Here is a 19125-nt window from a genome sequence, read left to right on the forward strand (position 1 = left end):
GCCTGGCAATCTATGTAATTTCAGTGATGCTTTGTTTTAAGATGTGATTAGTGGCTACAAACTGAAAGAATCATGTGAATACAAAATGTTCAGCTAACTATTTAAACTGGACGTCTGCCCCGCTAAGCAATTCTCCGAAAATAAAGCTAAACATGTTTTGATGCTTTTTCAACTGGCACAGTCACAAGGGATGCGAGGTGAGTAGAAATTGTAACATTATTTCTTATGCTTGATAACAATCAGCTTAATTATTTTCGACCCAACAAATAATATTATTGTGTGCTTTTTTGGCAACATGATATATCCATCTAAAAAACATGTTATAAATTTATAAGGGGCCCAACTGCCATATAATGTATTCGGTTATATATTTTACTATTTATATTTACTATTTGGTCAAAAAATATTTTTCTGAAATAACCATAAATTGGAGCAGCTGGAAATGTGATATGAGTCAAATTGTTTATATATATTGAGAATTTTCATATATTGAGAATTTTCAGAAAATGTATACTCTTTTATAGATAATTTATTTACTATGTTTGGAGAATGGCCATGAAAGTATTGTGGATTCGTTGAACTTAAGTCACTTCTTGACCAGACAGGCCTCCTCGCAGGTCTGTCGGAAGCCCCAACGATTGTCGTTGCCTTTACAGCCGCCATATTTGAATGTCTGACAGGCATTCGCCTCCTTATTGTAGTAATAGCGCTCCAGGCTCATTCGACAGGGTCCCGTTTCCAGTGGCTGCAGGCATTTCGCATCTGTCGAGAGGATCGATACTGGCAACTATCAAATGCAGCTCAAATATATTTTCGTGACCTTACCTTGTGTGCGCTGTGGTTGTTGTGGTGGTTGCTGGTTTGGCTTGGGCTTTGAGGTGGTGCTGGTCGTGGTGGCGGCGGTCACCTGTGGTGCCTGTGCCAGCCCCTTGGGCTTGGGCGTGGTCACCGCCTGGGTCATTTGTGTAAGGCAGAGTAAAACAATAGCGGCAAGCCACAGAAATTGGGTCATTCTCGTCGTTCGTTTCATTCTCAATGTGATCACCGATAACTGCGCGTTAATAGCTGCAAACAACAACTGAATCTTCTATTTTTTTCAAAGCTGTCTAACGAGCTTTTTTGAAAATTATAATATAGTATAAGTGAGCTGGGTGTGCGTGTGCGATTGTGTGTGTCTGTGTGTCAATGCTGTTAAGCGAGGCGTTTAACTCAAATTGCGCATACGAAGTGTTGAACACAAGCGAGCTTAATTGTCAGATTTATACTTTATGTATTAATACATACAATTATATACACAGGCATACGCATCTGTACATAGACCATATAATATAAAAACATATATATAGAAATATAAAGGCACAGCTAGACTATCTACTAGCTATCAGTCTGATGAAGGTAACCATTTGAATACCCTTCAGCAAGAGCTTGTAACAATATTTAGGCTAGCTAGATATGTCCATCATATACGTTAATACATTCGATTTCAAAATAATTTTTGTCAAATAATATAAAATAATTTTTTTTTTGTTTTTTGACTTACTGGACTTTCTGGTGCGATAAGAACTTTATCAGGTCAATGTTGAACAAGAAATAATTGAAAACAAACCTTGTGTTACCTTTTATCCAGTTTAATTTTGTATTAAAGATATAATTTAAAATCTATACAAATAATACATAGAAGGGTATAACTACAACCGACAACCTACAAAATTAGACTACTTTGCTCCGATCGTTTGCCGATCTATTAAATTATTTTGCCTTGATTTGTTGGTCAACAAAGTTACACATTTTATGATGCAATAAACATTAGTAGAAAAGGTATCTATTAATTTCTATATCCACATACCAGGAGTCATATTTTACAAGCAAAGATAATTTTCTGGTGTGGCAACAAATTTGCATAAGAATTATCTGCCTTTAAATAACTCATGTGGGTGAAAACAGCAACTAAATTTGAGTAAGTGCAAGTGCGAAGACTTGAGGCTCATTAAAATTGCATTTGCAGTTGGGACAGGTTGCAGACCAGTTGGGTCTAGCCCAAGCAATAATTAGCCTGATTGATGTAGGCTAAAGATGTGGGCATGGCTAACGGACTAAGGTTGGGCAAAAACGTTAGTTAGGTGCTAATGTATAGGGCAAATTGAATTATCACTTGACTATGCTGGTAATCATGATGATGATGATGATGATGAGAAGTGCAGTCAACAGTCGTGCTATTTATTCATTAGCTGAACTCGGCACACACATGGGCCGTGGGTGGCACGAAAATTTGGCTGATTGAATGGCCGAAATGATGTCTATGTGTCTCTCTCTCTCTCAGTGTGTGTGTGTGTGTGTGTACTGTGGTGACAATTCAGTTAACTGTTTAATTTGCTTGAAATAATTGAAATGCTGCCCAGGCGAGACACATTAATTGTTGCCGCTCGTCATCCAAAACAGCGTTTAATTACTAAATTAGGCACAGACCCAAATTGAGAAGTTGCAACTGACATGCAAGTGTATAGACTCAGCATTCATTACTTCATTCAATTAACTTACTCACAGATGCCTGTGCGCCTTAACTGAATAGCTAAGTCCCAAGTGTATCTGTATCTGTTTCTGTATTCGTGTATATGTATCTATATCTGTACCTCAATTAGCATATACATGAAGCAGTGCGTAAACAACTACAGCTCGAAGCTGAATGCCCACTTGCTGCTGTCCAGCTCCACTGGCTCTATTTTTGCACATGTATTGAAAATCAACTTCAATTTGTTGTATCTGTATCTGAAGCTGTTGTCGCTGCTGCTGTTGTCATTGATATGCGGAACATGTTTTTGTTGCCACTGCAAAGTTTTACGTCATTTCATGTGAGCGCCGGTGCCGTTTGTTATATGTGTTATGAATGTAGGGTATCGGTGGGAAAGTTAGGCCTACATAGATAACTTTACATTTCATATATTTAATAACAAAATGAAGTTAAAAGAAAGCCAATAAAAATACAGAATATTAATTCGTTCTTGTTGAATTTTTACGAGTATCCTATTTGTGAAACAGTAAATACCGACATAAAAAATATCTATAGATAGGCAACATAGGCTAAATCAAATTTCTGTACCAACATTCTTACCTTAGCTTAAGAAGCCAAATAATTATGCTTACATCATTTTGAGTTGTGCACGAACTAAGCGTAGGGTATCAGAGCCCAGGGTGTAAGCAGACGTCATTAACTCTCAACATTTTTCTACTAACTGAAAATAAAAATCCGAAATTTAACAAGCAGCGTTTAAAGTTGTTTCAGTAAAATATTTAAAAAATGCTAAGCCCTAACTTATCTTATTCAATGATCTTTTAATCAACGTTTTGAATGTGTCAACAATGTTATCTCATTTTGGAATTTTACAAAGTACATTATTGTTAACACTTACACTTATTCATATGATGTATATGTATGTATATTATTAAAGTGAATATTTACAAATGTTTATTTCTATACGCCTTTGAACTCAATTTTTAATTAATGCAAAACGAAAAATATTTTGTTGTATACCGAGAACTCTGAGAACAGGAATAATAAAATAATAAAAACAAAAAATCTGTAAAATAAAGCAATTAAAAGCTTGTAACTCTCCTATTTATATTCATCATAGTTTTTGTTTACAACGATTTGATTAATGCGCAGAAGATCATTCGACAAAAACGAAAGTTAATGTACCCCAAGCCTCCCTCCCCCACAGCCTCATGCAAAACGCTGTTATAATCGATTGCCAGCTATATACATTATATATTTTTATTTAATATATTGTATTTGTATGAATATGCGCATTGTCACAAAAGAAAACTTTCTTTCTTATTTAATAGACTAATTTATGCAATCTTAGCATTATTAAAATCTAATCTTAAGGTTAGTATTTAAAATAAATAGATGATCTAAGCCAAAGCTACAGCAAACAAGTTTTGCAATGTTTAAAAAAAGCACAGGCTGATTGAAGTAGGTGAGCTAACTGTCGTTAAGGTCGATATTTTCAGCACTTTTTCATTTAAATTGGTCAATGTTGAATCTTGGCTAAGCAAAAAAAAAAAAGAAACATTTGAAAAACAACAAACAATTGACGTAGCGTTTAGTGAGCTGTTGGCCAAAGAACGAGTCGGTTGTACGGAACTCAGCGAAATGCCTTGGCAATGGCTGCTAATCCAGCTAATGCTGCTCCAACTGCTGCTGCTGCTGGGTCCGGTCAATGGCGCCTCCAAACGTGGTAAGTCTCTGTCTGTCAATGTGGCATCAGTCAATTCAAATGTGCCTCCTGTTGCAGTTAAGATGTGCCTGCAGCCCATGGTCAGCGGTCGCTGCTTCGGCCATGTGGAGAGCTATGCCTATAATCCGCTCGAGCGCCGCTGCGAGGCCTTCATCTATGGCGGCTGTGGTGGCAATGAGAATCGTTTTGACAGCCGTGCCGAGTGTGAGTTAAGCTGTCGTGATATTTAAGCTGATATACAAGTGAATGATGCATGATGTTCGCGAGCAATGTATGATGAAAGACATGAATAACAACTACGACTACTGCTATTGTAAGTGCTTATATTCAATTAGTTGTTTGATTGGTTTTGCTGCTGGCCACGTTATTGCGCCGCTTGATGTGTCGCGCATTGTTGCATATCTTTTCGCAATCTTCGAGCGAGCCAAAGAGTCGCTTGTTGCTGCAACCCATGTAGTGGCAGTGCTGGGTCTCCTCATCATAGTAGATGCCCAGTGTGGTCGGCACACAGAGGCTGCTCGTGCTGGGCTTCACCTGGCACAGATCACCTGCGAGGAGCCACTTTAGTTGAACACACAAAAAATATATATGCAAACACTTGAGACTTACGTGTGCGTGCCAAAACCATTTGCCAGTCCAGGCACAGGGCCAACAACAGCAGCAGACATAGCGAGATTTGTCTACTCCGAATCTGGGCACTCATTTTGCAAATACTATGTTAAGTTGTTTGGCACAGGAACTTGAATCCTATTTGATTGTAATTGGCTCCTGGCAAATTCAGCTCTGTATTGTGGCTGGCAAAGATATCATCTGTATTTCCATAGAATCGCAGTCGACTGTCGCTGCGACGAAGTTGAAGTCAAATGCGCAGCAGTGGCAGCTGCTTCGCGCCATATATATGGGGTAATTATAATTGAAATATGGAATGTTGTCGATGCTAACTGTAGCCGTTGGTCTATATAGTATACCGATCTGTTGATATGTCTTTCGCGTCTTCTTTTTCAATTTATGAGTTTTTTAATACTCGACACACAAGTTCAGCACAGTACAGTAGCCAAGCCAAAAATTCCACAAAATTCTTTTGGCACACTTGACAGATTAATATTCTTCTCTATACGACTTGTTCCGGTCACCTATGCGACAGATCACAAATGAATACTTTGTGTATTCACAATTATTGTAAATGAATGTGAAAATGAGTGTTGCGACACTTTTGATCACTGCCCGCCCAAGCTGTTACTCTGCTGTTTGAGCTGTCGCAGACTCGACTCGAAACCTCGAACAAAAGGCAAACGGATTTGTAATCAGGTTGCGCTCTGCCAATAGCCGCTGCTGACGCTGCCGTTGACTGATAAGAGCAACAACAACAACAAGAATAACAACTAAGACGTCTCATAGCCTGCATGTGCCATGTTGATAATATGCATGGTTCTGACTAGCTGAGCCGCCTGAGGAACGCTGGTTGGGGGGCTGTGGTTCCGGCTGAAACCGGCGAGCGCCTGTTGCAGAAGGCCGGCCCACCAGCCAGGGCTCCAATCAAACCAGCTGTCAAACAACGACATTTGTATACCCTCACTACATTTAGCTCTACAACAACATCTTGGCATGATTTATAATTTTTCACAAAAATTATTTTCTTTCAATCGGATTGTGCGAATAAAAGTTTCTCCCACCCATTTATCACACTCTTGGGTGGATTTGAATACACTTCTGTTAATCTGATAAAACAACAAATTGTGCAAATTTAATAAATAAATAAATAAATTTAATCGTTAATATTTTGTTTTACCATATCATAATAATCGTCATCTGTTGGAATTATTTTTAAATCTTTTACTTTATAAAGCTTATTAATCGCAGCTCAATAAATTCATTTATCCTTGCTAGAACGCCTCCCTTAAAAAACCATTATAATACTTATTTTGTTCGAAAATATGAATTTTTTGGGACAAATAAACTCCATCTTTAGCGTCTTTTCCAATATTTTGATAAGGTACAAACCTAAACGTTTTTTTATAATACCCTTCGATTAAGCATATTAATAGTGCTTGCGTCGCACTACTCGATGCTCAACTAAGTAAAGTAATTAATTAGGCTGCGAGCTGGAACATGCCACAAGAAGACAAAGTCAAACACGTTTCAGATACGTTTCAGATTCTCATTGGAAATAAACAATTACGTCACGGGTCAGGGCGGTGATTAACACTGGAGCACTGAATTTAAATCAGACGCAGTTTGTTGTTATAGTAGGCATACAGATCTGTTTATTGAGACGCCTCATTCATTCTTATAGTAATCGCGACTGCGACGCTGGCCCCGCACACAGGTCGCGATGCAGTCTTGGTGGCTGCCAAAGCTTTGGCCGGGCGTCAGACGGCATGCGCCAATCGAGTACATCCGGCAGTCGAGCGTCGCCGGATCATAGAAGAAGCCTTCGATCTCAATGGTACACATACCCTCGGAGAACGGCGGTGGCTTCATGCAAATATCTATCGAAATCAAACGTAACAATTAGCGCCTGGTCAAGGTGGATTCACCTCAGCCACTTACTTGGTATGCCGTGCACATAGCGTGCCTCAATGTGGCCGCATCCGAGCCACCCGAGCAGCAGCAGCAGCAACAAAGGCTTCAGCGGTGACATCTGGCTGATAGTATATAGCACAGCACCACCCGCTGGACAACTGAGTGACTGAGTGAGGCCAGACCGACATCAAAGTTGGCAGCGGCAACACCTCACACACACACACACACACAACACACACAGCTGCCGATAGCCCCACGGGTTGCGATAAGAAGCATGCGGCCATTCCTCAGTTATATGCCAAAGGGGAGCACATGAGTTCGGATTGTAGGCCACATAGATCTCCAGAGCTATATAGCATTAGCAGCGATAGCGAATGGAATGCGAACAATTGGAGCATTAGTGCGAGAAAAAAGATCATTTTTGTATTGCAATTGGAATAAAGAAAATACGTTCCGATTAGTTCAACTATTTCTTGTCAAAAAGATTTGTGATATCAGCATTATTGGAGATCCAAATTTAATTGTGCAAGGTTAACTTGTGATTCATTTGATCTATTTGCAATTTCCCTTTAGGGAGTATACTTGTAGATTATGGTGCATTTGCACAGACGGACAGAATCTAACTACCCCGAAAACTTTAAATGGCTATATCTCGGCCAAATAAAGCCCGATTACGGTCAAAAAGGGAGGGGCTACTCCGGTTGGTCCGTAGAATCCGCCAAGATCGACGGCGAAGTTATGTCGCTTTGAAACGTCATATCTCCATGATTTCTTTAGATCGGCGGAGCTATGTCGCTTCAAAACGACATAACTACCCCGAAAACTTTAAATGGCTATATCTCGGCCAAATAAAGTCCGATAGGGGCCAAAAAGGGAGGGGCTACTCGGGGAGGTCCGTAGAATCCGCCAAGATCGACGGCGAAGTTATGTCGCTTTGAAACGTCATATCTCCATGATTTTTTTAGATCGGCGGAGTGTTGTCGCTTTAAAACGACATAACTACCCCGAAAACTTTAAATGGCTATATCTCGGCCAAATAAAGCCTGATAATGGCCAAAAAGGGAGGGGCTACTCGGGGAGGTCCGTAGACAAAGCATTGCTTACTTTCGAGCTGTTCACATAAAAAAAAAAATGCAGATAGGGGCCAAAAAGGGATGGGCTACTCGGGGAGGTCCGTAGAATCCGCCAAGATCGACAGCGAAGTTATGTCGCTTTGAAACGTCATATCTCCATGATTTTTTTAGATCGGCGGAGCTATGTCGCTTCAAAACGACATAACTCCGCCGCTGATCATGGCGAGATTATGTCGTTCTGCATTTTTTTTTTAGGTGTACAGCTCGAAAGTAAGCAATGGTTACTATTATGTCACACAACCACACGAATTTTTTGGAAAAACTTTAAATGGTCATATCTCGGCCAAATAAAGCCCGATTACGGTCAAAAAGGGATGGGGTACTCGGGGAGGTCCATAGAAACCGCCAAGATCAACGGCGACGTTATGTCGCTTTGAAACGCTATATCTCCATGATTTTTTTAGATCGGCGGAGCTATATCGCTTCAAAACGACATAACTAACCCGAAAACTTTAAATGGCTATATCTCTGCCAAATAAAGCCCGATTACGGTCAAAAAGGGAGGGGCTACTCCGGTTGGTCCGTAGAATCCGCCAAGATCGACGGCGAAGTTATGTCGCTTTGAAACGTCATATCTCCATGATTTTTTTTAGATTGGCGGAGTTATGTCGCTCTAAAACGACATAACTACCCCGAAAACTTTAAATGGCTATATCTCGGCCAAATTAAGCCCGATTGGGGCCAAAAAGGGAGTGGCTACTCGGGGAGGTCCGTAGAATCCGCCAAGATCGACGGCGAAGTTATGTCGCTTTGAAACGTCATATCTCCATGATTTTTTTAGATCGGCGGAGTTATGTCGCTTTAAAACGACATAGCTACACCGAAAACTTTAAATGGCTATATCTCGGCCAAATAAAGCCGGATAGGGGCCAAAAAGGGAGGGGCTACTCGGGAAGGTCCGTAGACAAAGCATTGCTTACTTTCGAGCTGTTCACATAAAAAAAATGCAGATAGGGGCCAAAAAGGAATGGGCTACTCGGGGAGGTCCATAGAAACCGCCAAGGTCGACGGCGAAGTTATGTCGCTTTGAAACGTCATATCTCCATGATTTTTTTAGATCGGCGGAGCTATGTCGCTTCAAAACGACATAACTACCCCGAAAACTTTAAATGGCTATATCTCCGCCAAATAAAGCCGGATTTCGGTCAAAAAGGGAGGGGCTACTCCGGGAGGTCCGTAGAATCCGCCAAGATCGACGGCGAAATTATGTCGCTTTGAAACGTCATATCTCCATGATTTTTTTAGATCGGCGGAGTTATGTCGCTTTAATACGACATAACTACCCCGAAAACTTTAAATGGCTATATCTCGGCCAAATAAAGCCTGATAGGGGCCAAAAAGGGAGGGGCTACTCGGGGAGGTCCGTAGAATCCGCCAAGATCGACGGCGAAGTTATGTCGCTTTGAAACGTCATATCTCCATGATTTTTTTAGATCGGCGGAGCTATGTCGCTTCAAAACGACATAACTACCCCGAAAACTTTAAATGGCTATATCTCGGCCAAATAAAGCCCGATAGGGGCCAAAAAGGGAGTGGCTACTCGGGGAGGTCCGTAGAATCCGCCAAGATCGACGGCGAAGTTATGTCGCTTTGAAACGTCATATCTCCATGATTTTTTTAGTTCGGCGGAGCTTTGTCGCTTCAAAACGACATAACTACCCCGAAAACTTTAAATGTTAGTTAGAATCCTATATATAGTACGAAAAACACGTTTTTGTCGGTGAATATCAGCTAGTAATAAATATTTTTATTCTAATAACAACATATGTATAATGATTTTTTTTTTAAAGCAGCTCGTTTAGATGTACATCCTTGCGCACAGCATTGTTGAAGCCCTCCTTATAGCGATACCATATTGGGCTCTTAACAATCGCATCTGTTTTAACTGTTAAATAAATATTTAAGAATTATTTAAAAATATGTTTTGGTTTTCAAAGCCATTGTCTTACCCTCTTCCGCCGCAGACGCTGCTGATGTTTTATGGGTAACTCGTCCAAAAAAGTCTTTGGTAAGCTGAAGACAAATTTTAAAATTAGTATTAAATTATTTATTTATTAAGTGGCAAAAAAGTAACATACAATGAAATTTGCTACAATTTAGCACATAATAATATAAAAAAAGCCTTGCATGAAATGAGAGGAATGAAGAGACCAGCAAAAGCAACCCCTAAACCGATGCACAACCCCCAATGAAAGGGACGCTTGTTGTTGTTGTTTTTGTGGCAGTCGCTTTTGCTTAGGATTGGCAATAAATGTTCGTTTGCGTTGATCCCACATTACGACCCTAAAGACAATGGGCAGCGAATCCCCTTATGGGTTATTAGCTTTTACAGGATTTGCCACAGAAGCAAGAAAAACGCAGAAACTAAAGCCTGCTCGGAGACGGCTGTTAAATGGGAGGGGTAGTTTCTGACAAAGCCAAATTTCAATAAGCTGCGCCACAAAAATTTGCAACAAAATTGCTGCTAAGTAAATGCAAGGCATGCAAATTGATAGAAATATGAAAAGAGCCGCAATTCACCTGCTGTTTGGGCGCATTGAAGTCGGTTATTTGTTTTGGCTTCAATGTTTGCAAATGATTCGGCAGACGCGCAGCAACTGGCTTCTGCTTTGTAACAGCCACTGGAGCAGCTGCTGAGCTCTTTGTTGCAGCCGCCTGGTCACCTTTGGGCGCGGCGCGACGTATGCGCTCCAGATCGACCTCGCGTGCAATCAGCTGGCGACTGAAATAGGGCAACGTGAGACCGGTATATCCTATAACATATAGATCATTTATGATTAATTGATAATGTTGCTAGCTCGGCTGAGGTTTCCACTTGCCTGGAAATGCGCAGAGCGTATCCAAGTCCGGTTCAGTTTGAAAGACATAATGACCCTCCGCCGATTTGACTTGCACAAAGGTCAAACCAAGATCAACCATTACTTGAATTGTGTGCCGCAAATCGTATTGCTCCCTGTAAGAATAAAATGATTTATATAGTTGAGGAGGTTACCTGAAGTTTTAATTTGAACTCGTTTAAAACTAACCGAATCAACTTACAAAAATTACAAAACTCAGATTCGAATGACTCCAAAATACATATGAACTAGCTGCAACTAGCTCTTCAAGTAGGTTTCGATATATATATATATACATACATACAAATTATATTCTCGACAATGTTTAGAAACTTTAAGAAATAGTCTCTTTTAACACCTCGAATAGACTACCGATAATTTATAATTAATGTCAGTATAATTAATATTTTGATGTCAATAATCGTACCCGTTTGAACTGACTTGCTATTTCCCACCCACTCCCAAACTTTTTTATGAAACACTCACTTTTGCGATAGCAATTGCACAGCCACCGAACGCAACTGTGGCGACAGAATCCGCTTCAGCAGCGGGACTGTGTCCAGTAGCAGAGTGTTGCCCTGACCCACGCCCTGCGCCGATGTAGTGACACCTTTGCGCAGCGACAGAAAGATGTTGCGCTGGTTCGTGTACTTCTGATTGAACTGTGAATAAAAAATGGAAGCGTGGCAGAGAATGAGAAAACGAGAGACAAAGAATGGGGGTTGAGTTAGTGTAAACAGTGGCAAATCTATGCAGAACTCTCATTAATCTTGTGATTGCATTTGAGGCACATAATGCACAAGAAATTACAAGGCTTGATTGTGTTGATTATGCACTTTTCTGTGGCCCTCGCCAGGTCTGTTTGCCCCAGCTAATGAGGATTGCATAATACATGAGGCTGGCTCAAAAGAGCCCACACTGCTTACATGCTAAATGAAAAGAAATGATGCGACCCGCAGCTAACTCTGTCGTCGACGACGACGTCGTTTGCTTACCTCAAAGCCACGCGTGGGAAATGCAATTTTCGGCCAGGCCAGTGTGGCAAAGAGCAAATGCCAGACCACAAAGCCGTACTGCAAATATGGATAGATGCTATAGCTCTGCTGCCGTGAAATTTGATGCTGCAGCGTATCCGAGAAGCAGAACCATTGAAGAGCCTCACAGATGCCCGTAAAATTTGGATCCGGCATCTTTTGCTGCAAATAGTTCTCATAGACTCCTTGAGTGAGCCTGCAAAAATAGTTGAAGTTTTAGTTTTCAGATTTTCTAATGGAATATAAGCCCGCCTACCGCTCGTAGTCTCCGCTGGAATGCACCACGTCGAGCACATTGCGCACTCGCGTCGCCACAGACATATTCGTCATGGTCACCTGGACGGGCTCCTCGGGATTGTTCGAGCTACTTTGCTGTAGCTGTTTCTTTGGACGTTGTATCTGTGAAGAAGGAAATTTAAAATTTGTTTAGGTTATTTGAAACAGGGTCATAGATTATTCGCATGAATATGAGAATAACTTGACTTTGTGAAGTCAATTAGAAACTCACCCTAAATACAGCACCCCACACATCAAACAGACCCTGATGGCGATCCTTTTGACCCAGATTATTGTTAAGCACATCCTGCAGCGTAAGACTGTGCTTTTGTACGCTGTAAAACAAAAAAAAAATAGTTAATGAATAATGAAAAGTTTTTATATTTAAAGCTTAAAAACGATAAAAAGTTAAAAAGCAAACCAGAATTTTGTTTTATCTTAAATATCCATGAGATTATGATTAGCAGAGAATCGTTTGCTGTTTAAGACTAAGAGGATCCCATTATATTGATAAATAGTTGATAGATATGCGAAATTCTTTTATCTTATTAATCTACTGATAAGTTTTGCATCTTAACTTACTTGAAGAACTGCATAGATGAGATGCAGCTGCGCACATCGTTGCCCGATTTCTCAGCCAATGCAATAAGCGAGCCAAAGTCCGTTTTCAAGTGCTCTTTTTTGGCAATTTGCACCAGCCTAAGATATTCAAATCACATTAATCAACTGCAACCAAGTGCAACCACTTTTGCAGCTTACCGCTCGGCCAGACGCGCTGAATCGATGGGCGGAAAGTTGACCACAAACGCTATTTGGCGCAAGGGTCGCAGCGCGGGATCGTAAATGTCATTGCAGATACAGATGATAGGACGACGCAGCACATTGTGCTCCGCCTTGGCGCCCTTAGCCTTGACCTTACTAAATATGCCATCGCTAACAAATTTGACCAGATACTCGATGGACTGGCGCGGTGCGCCATCAATTTCATCTGCAAAGGATCAGGAAAATGTTACAAAGATTATTTTTATAATTCTTGTAACCGCTTACCCAGCACAATGCAGTTGGGTCTTTTATCCTGATTGAGCACCGATGACATTTGTGTGCCATTCTCCAGTGCCAGCTTAAAGGCCTCAGGACTGCGATCATCCGAGGCATTGATCTCGCGTACATTATACCCTGCATGACGGGCAATTGTATGCGCCAGCGTCGTCTTGCCCAGACCAGGTGGACCGCAGAGCAGCGCCACCTTTTGCATGGGCCTGCCCAGTTCATCCACATTAGTGTTCAAAGCTTGACGCGCCTTGCGCTGTCGCCAGCCGCCATTCGATTCAAATTTGCCAGTGCGTTTGTTGAAGCTATTTAACTGCTGTGCGCCCGATGCTCCAGTGTTGGCTGCCTGCTGTTCCTGCTTGCTGTGAAAGACCTTGCCAAAGACTACCTTGTCCCACATTTTAAGCCAGTAAAGCAGACTGCGATTGGTCATTTCATCCGAGAGCAAATCAATGTATTTACGCGGCTTGTACTTGTCCACCCAAAGGCGTCCCATATCAGGACTAGATGGATCTGCCGCGGCGTTGACGGGCTGCGTGGCAGGTGCCAAGCGTCGTAGCACCTGAAATTGCAGACTTTTAGAATAATATTTGTCAGCATTATACACTTAACTCACCAGCTCGTTGGCTTCCTGCCACACCTGCTGCTTGGCCTCGCCCAGTAGACTGCCTATTAGATCGCCTCGTGCGCTGAGTAGCTCTAGCTGTCGTCGCTCATAGTCCTCCGAGTGAAAACGTACATAGAGTCGTTCCAAATCGCTGCGTTGCAGTGCCAGAAATGGCCAGGAGGGTATGTCATATGACAGGTTCTTCATTTTGAAGTCGTGCAGCGCTCTCAGACGTGATACATCATCATGGCGCACAGTTTTGCTGGTTTCCCGCAGCTTGCGCCTTAGCTCCAGTATGCGTTCAATGGCTTCGTTATCGCGTTGCTCCTCGGTGCGCGCCTTCTTTACCATGGGATCCTCATAGCTTTCGTGATACAGATCGTCAATGTCGCCAAAGAGATCGCGTTCAAGTCGCCGCTTGTTGGTGCCGCGCAGCCCCAACTCCTGTAGTTGTTCACTGGCGGCGTTCGGCAACGGTGTTTCGTTGTCTACAGTGATATTTGCTACCTCCTCTATGGCCGGCATGCGCTGCAGGGGCGTAGAGCAGCCGCGCCCCACTGTCGGGCCTCTGGGCGTGCCAAAGAGACGTCGATTCACATGTCCGCCGCCACCGGCATCAGTTTGAGTGGCACCGAATGAAATCTGCGACAGCTGCGGGGAGCTCAGAGTGGGATTGCTGAAGCGGGAGACATCCTTGATTGCAGCAGCAGCAGTGGATGCATTTGCTCCTGGCTTTTGTTGTTGTTGCTGTTGCTCGAGTGCAGCTGCAGCCTGATGCGATGTGCTGGGTCCATCATCGACAGCGTCGTACTCGTGCGGCATGTCCTCGAGCAATTCCATTTCATCCTGGTACTGTAGTTCAAACTCTTCATGCTCATCAGGATATTGATCCATTTTGAGATTGACAAAAAACAGCAAACCGCTAATAATAAACAATAAACAAGTGCGCAAGGTTCCCGCCAAAATAATAATAGGAGCTGTTCAAAGCTGTTTGATATGAAACATCAACGGTAGTCTGGCAACGCTACTCAAAATGGCAGCGTGTGGGACAAGAAATATGAAAGGTGGTGCATGAGTGGTTGGCTGTACAGTTGTGACATCAGAAAATTGCGATTGCATGATAAACACATATATGAAGAACGAAGAAATTGTAGTTGATGTTATAAACGGTTTTAAAAGGATTTTCCACTTATATATTATAATACTAGTTGTTTAATTGTAATAATTAAGATATGTGCATCTACCTGTGACGTCATTTGATTTGGTTGACAACACAGCACGGCGCATGTCAACAGCGTAACCTTATTACATCTCCCCATGTGCGCCCAGCTCCAAGTTTTTTTACAATGCAAACTTTCAGTCACAGTTTCAGCGTTAAGAACGCTAATTCGCGATAAAGTTGATATATCCACAAGTAAATTAAATATAATTAAGTGTATTGTAGCTGACAATATCTCAAAGGCCGACATGCGTTCATAATATAAAAGAAAAACAGTTGCTCGTTGATAGCAGCAGCAGCCACAGTAACAACAACAAATCCAGCTCGATAGCGGATAATCTGCTGGAGTCTTCGTCTGTGTTTTTGAGTTCTTTGTGTGTGCACTTTTCCGCATCAAATTTCAAGTCAAAATGCGCTTGGAACTTTGACGTCATCAACAACAACAAAAGCAACAAGAACAGCAGGCAGCAGAGAACTTTGCCCTGTCCTCGCCTCGACCAACGACAACAACAACACAAACGACAATCGGAAATTTGCTGTTGAGGTGAAAGTTTTTTTAATCATAAGATTATTAAGTGATTGTTATTGAAAATGGAACGCTGGCTGTCTGCTCATGACTGTGAGGAGGATGCAATGGCCGCACCCTCTGTCTGCCCAGCGGCAGCTGCCGTTGCGGCCGCCTTGCCCTCCGCCCAACGCATCCACGGCGATATCAGTGCAAATCGACTCTGGACGTTTCGTGTGCTGATGAACGAGGAGATCTCAGCTTGCGAGCAGCTGGCAATTGTGGGCAGTTGTGAGGCGCTGGGCAATTGGCAGCATAGCGGGGCGGCTTTAATGAGCCGACAGGAGTCGCAGGAGGAGGAAGACGAGGGCCACGTGTGGATGGCCCAGGTGTATATACCACAGCATTGTGCCACAAATTATCGGTATATGGTGTGCGGCGTGGATGCCGCATCGGAGCAGCTACTGGTGCGACGCTGGGAGGTGCAGCTGCAACCGAGGTGCATTGAGGAGCAAGATGAGCAGCCGACAGAGTGCCAGGACACGTTTGGCTATGTCAATGGCAAGCACAAAGTTGATCGCGGCTGGCTGACCAAAGAATCGCTGGTGCAGCTAAAGTTCTTTTATGCGCCCTTCACCTGGAAACAGCGCATGAAACGACGTCTGGTGCACGTTAAGGTGACGCCCATGAATTTGCGCATACCCGTCAACGGTTGTGCTGAGGTGGCGCCCGGATCATCGCTCGAGGATTCGCTATCGAATGACACGCACGACACCCGTGAAAATGGCAACGATAGCACAGCTTTTGCCTTCAGCGAGGTGGTCACCCTGAGCGCAAATGAGTGCGAACTGCGCCCTCAGGAGCAGTTCGGTGTAGCGTGCACAGCCAGCGATTTGGTTATCTTTCATCTGACCGTTGCTGACCTGGAGAACACGGCTTATCTGGTTGATTTGTACAGTTATAGCTCGAAAGTGGCAAGAGAAGATGGCCCGCCGTTGCACCTGGGCTATCATTATGTGTTGCCCAATTTGTTTAAGCGCTCCGAGGGCAATCTTGAGCTACCCATTACCTGCGCCAAGGGCCATCGTCCGCTGGGCATGATGCGGCTGGGCTATCTGATAGTCCGACCCTCGTCCCACAGCGCCCACATGGACATGCGCGTGAGCTATGCTCGATATTGGAACAATAAGTGGACCGGCCTGGACGTGGGGCATCGTGGCTCCGGCACCAGTTTTAAGGTAAGTTCATAATAAATGAGTATACCTTTATGATTTTGTTAAATTTATTAATATCGATTTATTCTTATTTCTGTCGACTCTTCCAAAAATATCAATATTATAGATTTTTATATGAAGAATCCTTTTATAGTCCGTTTTGTGTCGTTCTGATGATAAACGTACATACATACATACATGCATACACAGATATATGTACAATATGATGAAATGAAGGTATTTTGCACAGATTATTCTACTTAGCAGTTTCCAGTTCATTCAGACGATTCGGACGATGCGGGCTGCAGCGTTCAATTAAACAAATCAGACCATGTTTATAATCGATTCAAGTCATTAGCAATCGATAAGCATATGTATACTCTTAAACACACTAGGAGATATAGTCTCCGGTATACCATCAGATAAACAAATCAGTTCTTTTATTTTCTAAATTGGTCAGAAAAGTCATTCCATATTTCCTTATAAGCGCTAGACATCCAACATATGGATAACAGATAAAAGTTGTTTTAATTAGTTTATTTTTTAAATAATTGTAGCAAATATGATTTAATGTGATAAAATCCACAATCGCATGCCCTTGTCATACATTTTGCCTTGGCAAAAATCAAAGAGAAAGTATTTCTCATTTACTTGAGAATGAAAGAGTTCCAAAATGCTATTGCATTTGATTGCACCTATATACTTATTATGGTAGTTGGATTATAAATGGACTTAATTGCATTTAAATGTCATCATTTGGTATATATATATTGTTTATTTTTGGAAGTGAGCATAAAATGGATTTACAATTTTTATTAAAACTTATTAGGTGCCCAAAATATTTATTAAATGATTATAATTCTAGGCCAAAGATGCTGTTATCCGGGAGAACACAATCACATCGCTAAAGAATGCCGCCGAACATGGCGCCGACATGGTGGAGTTCGATGTGCAACTTAGCAAGGATCTTGTGCCAGTTGTATATCATGATTTCATGATATATGTATCGCTGAAAAGTAAGTGCAGCATGCAGGAGCATGATTTTCTGTCGCTGCCCATGCGCGAATTGACGCTGGAGCAGCTAAGGAAACTGAAAGTCTATCACACGGCCGAAGGGCTGTCACGTGAGACGCGATCCTTTCAAAACGAGGATCAGCTGGAACATCAGCCGTTCCCGCAGTTGGCGGATGTGCTAGATGCGTTAGATGAGCATATAGGATTTAATATAGAAATCAAGTGGTCGCAGCGTCTGCAGGACGGTCGCATGGAGGAGGAGTTTGAGCATGTAGTCGATCGCAATCTCTACATCGATTGCATTCTGGATGTGGTGCTGCGCAAAGCGGCCAGCCGGCGGATTGTATTCAGCTGTTTTGATCCAGACATATGTACCATGTTGCGCTACAAGCAGAATCGTTATCCGGTCATGTTCCTAACACTTGGACACACCTCCAAGTACGAGAAGTATATGGACCCGCGTGGTAATTCCATGGAGACAGCGGTATGGCATGCGGTTGCCATGCAGCTGTTGGGCATTGTAGCGCACACGGAGGACTTGTTGCGAGATCCCAGCCAGGTAAACTGAAGCTTTGGCCTTTGTTGGACTTTTACCTAAACGGGCGTTTTAGGTAAATCTGGCTAAGGAGCGTGGCCTCGTGCTTTTCTGCTGGGGCGATGACAACAATTCCAAAGACACCATAAAGCTGCTTAAGGAATTGGGTCTGCATGCCATTATTTATGACAAAATGGATGTCCTAACCACCAAGGAGGTCAAGGTGAGTACCTAAATTATATTTATAAAATTCCATACTTTAATGATTATTTCTCTTCACTTGCAGAAAAGCGTTTTCTTGCTGCAGGCCAAGGACAGCCAAAAGGAGATGCTCAAATTACAGGCACTCGAAATGGGCCACGTCTGGCATACCTCTGCCTCGGGAAGCGAGGAGCAGCAGGCCTGAACTTTGCATAGCTTTAACTTAAATCATTAACTGCAATCCGAGACAGCTGATTGAACGATGTTTATTTATATATTTTCTGTGGATCAGTCTGTTCTCAATGGAAGCTCTCCAATTACATAAATATTACAAACACACGTACATGCAAACATACACACACACACACACACGTACTCATTTTCTCGTCTAGCCAATTTGCATTTGCATTTTCTAGTAAATTTTAATTGTTTTTCTAAGTTGCCTACTCAAAACTTTTTCCTACGGTATCCAATTGTTTTTGTTCTTCTATGCACTGATTAACGCTTGTTATTACAGTCCACTCTATATTCCAATTTTTACGACTTTTATCTTTTATTGAATGCAACTGCGAAAAATTGATTTACAATAAAATAATTATTAAAATAATTTGTATTTCGATTTATATTTGGCAAAGTATACTTTAAATTGCGGAATTATTAAATGCAATTAATTTAAATAGTAAGGCTCAAAAAAGTTTAAATTTGTTTAAACTAAAGCGCCTTAAAATATCGAACAATTCAA

At 42.1% G+C, this 19125-nt stretch overlaps 6 protein-coding genes across 6 annotated transcripts; 2 read left to right on the forward strand and 4 right to left on the reverse strand.

Moving 5' to 3' along the window:
• Positions 1-363: 363 nt before the first annotated feature.
• LOC6628019 (spleen trypsin inhibitor I) lies at positions 364-3234 on the reverse strand. The gene is made up of 3 exons (XM_015172976.3): positions 3110-3234; positions 826-1078; positions 364-762 (listed from the first exon to the last, which is right to left on the reverse strand). Exons 2-3 carry the CDS (start codon positions 1028-1030, stop codon positions 587-589), a joined length of 381 nt encoding a protein of 126 aa, XP_015028462.1. The 5' UTR covers positions 1031-1078; positions 3110-3234; the 3' UTR covers positions 364-586.
• Positions 3235-3784: 550 nt separating this feature from the next.
• On the forward strand, positions 3785-6011 carry LOC6627725 (chymotrypsin inhibitor SCI-II). Its single transcript, XM_002052482.4, has 2 exons — positions 3785-4235; positions 4293-6011. Exons 1-2 carry the CDS (start codon positions 4151-4153, stop codon positions 4463-4465), a joined length of 258 nt encoding a protein of 85 aa, XP_002052518.1. The 5' UTR covers positions 3785-4150; the 3' UTR covers positions 4466-6011.
• LOC6627724 (uncharacterized) lies at positions 4542-4985 on the reverse strand. Its single transcript, XM_002052481.4, has 2 exons — positions 4845-4985; positions 4542-4783 (listed from the first exon to the last, which is right to left on the reverse strand). The coding sequence occupies exons 1-2, from the start codon at positions 4936-4938 to the stop codon at positions 4563-4565; spliced, it is 315 nt and encodes a 104-aa protein (XP_002052517.1). The 5' UTR covers positions 4939-4985; the 3' UTR covers positions 4542-4562.
• Positions 6012-6469: 458 nt separating the features above from the next.
• LOC6627723 (uncharacterized) lies at positions 6470-6944 on the reverse strand. Its single transcript, XM_002052480.4, has 2 exons — positions 6786-6944; positions 6470-6724 (listed from the first exon to the last, which is right to left on the reverse strand). The coding sequence occupies exons 1-2, from the start codon at positions 6874-6876 to the stop codon at positions 6513-6515; spliced, it is 303 nt and encodes a 100-aa protein (XP_002052516.1). The 5' UTR covers positions 6877-6944; the 3' UTR covers positions 6470-6512.
• A 2669-nt stretch (positions 6945-9613) lies between these two features.
• On the reverse strand, positions 9614-14673 carry cutlet (chromosome transmission fidelity protein 18 homolog). The gene is made up of 12 exons (XM_002052479.4): positions 13705-14673; positions 13086-13650; positions 12798-13026; positions 12621-12737; positions 12271-12373; positions 12019-12161; positions 11724-11958; positions 11215-11390; positions 10711-10844; positions 10412-10644; positions 9841-9904; positions 9614-9776 (listed from the first exon to the last, which is right to left on the reverse strand). The coding sequence occupies exons 1-12, from the start codon at positions 14587-14589 to the stop codon at positions 9676-9678; spliced, it is 2985 nt and encodes a 994-aa protein (XP_002052515.1). The 5' UTR covers positions 14590-14673; the 3' UTR covers positions 9614-9675.
• A 277-nt stretch (positions 14674-14950) lies between these two features.
• LOC6627721 (glycerophosphocholine phosphodiesterase GPCPD1) lies at positions 14951-18990 on the forward strand. The gene is made up of 4 exons (XM_002052478.4): positions 14951-16657; positions 17499-18206; positions 18259-18405; positions 18469-18990. The coding sequence occupies exons 1-4, from the start codon at positions 15506-15508 to the stop codon at positions 18586-18588; spliced, it is 2127 nt and encodes a 708-aa protein (XP_002052514.1). The 5' UTR covers positions 14951-15505; the 3' UTR covers positions 18589-18990.
• The last annotated feature ends 135 nt before the right edge of the window (positions 18991-19125 follow it).

The sequence above is a fragment of the Drosophila virilis genome, chromosome 4 (assembly GCF_030788295.1).
Source record: "Drosophila virilis strain 15010-1051.87 chromosome 4, Dvir_AGI_RSII-ME, whole genome shotgun sequence".
NCBI classification, from domain to species: Eukaryota; Metazoa; Arthropoda; class Insecta; order Diptera; family Drosophilidae; genus Drosophila; species Drosophila virilis.

Excerpts from the sequence above, each read along its gene's own strand:
- LOC6628019 (XM_015172976.3), bottom strand. The coding sequence starts at position 1,030 with ATGAAACGAACGACGAGAATGACCCAATTTCTGTGGCTTGCCGCTATT. Across the intron at positions 763-825 it reads ACAACCACAGCGCACACAAG|ATGCGAAATGCCTGCAGCCA; the intron begins GTAAGGTCACGA and ends TCCTCTCGACAG.
- LOC6627725 (XM_002052482.4), top strand. The coding sequence starts at position 4,151 with ATGCCTTGGCAATGGCTGCTAATCCAGCTAATGCTGCTCCAACTGCTG. Across the intron at positions 4,236-4,292 it reads CAATGGCGCCTCCAAACGTG|TTAAGATGTGCCTGCAGCCC; the intron begins GTAAGTCTCTGT and ends CTCCTGTTGCAG.
- LOC6627724 (XM_002052481.4), bottom strand. The coding sequence starts at position 4,938 with ATGAGTGCCCAGATTCGGAGTAGACAAATCTCGCTATGTCTGCTGCTG. Across the intron at positions 4,784-4,844 it reads AATGGTTTTGGCACGCACAC|GTGATCTGTGCCAGGTGAAG; the intron begins GTAAGTCTCAAG and ends GGCTCCTCGCAG.
- LOC6627723 (XM_002052480.4), bottom strand. The coding sequence starts at position 6,876 with ATGTCACCGCTGAAGCCTTTGTTGCTGCTGCTGCTGCTCGGGTGGCTC. Across the intron at positions 6,725-6,785 it reads CTATGTGCACGGCATACCAA|ATATTTGCATGAAGCCACCG; the intron begins GTAAGTGGCTGA and ends TGATTTCGATAG.
- cutlet (XM_002052479.4), bottom strand. The coding sequence starts at position 14,589 with ATGGATCAATATCCTGATGAGCATGAAGAGTTTGAACTACAGTACCAG. Across the intron at positions 13,027-13,085 it reads ACCCAACTGCATTGTGCTGG|ATGAAATTGATGGCGCACCG; the intron begins GTAAGCGGTTAC and ends GATCCTTTGCAG. Across the intron at positions 9,777-9,840 it reads AGCGTCTGCGGCGGAAGAGG|TTAAAACAGATGCGATTGTT; the intron begins GTAAGACAATGG and ends TTTATTTAACAG.
- LOC6627721 (XM_002052478.4), top strand. The coding sequence starts at position 15,506 with ATGGAACGCTGGCTGTCTGCTCATGACTGTGAGGAGGATGCAATGGCC. Across the intron at positions 16,658-17,498 it reads GCTCCGGCACCAGTTTTAAG|GCCAAAGATGCTGTTATCCG; the intron begins GTAAGTTCATAA and ends TTATAATTCTAG. Across the intron at positions 18,207-18,258 it reads TGTTGCGAGATCCCAGCCAG|GTAAATCTGGCTAAGGAGCG; the intron begins GTAAACTGAAGC and ends CGGGCGTTTTAG.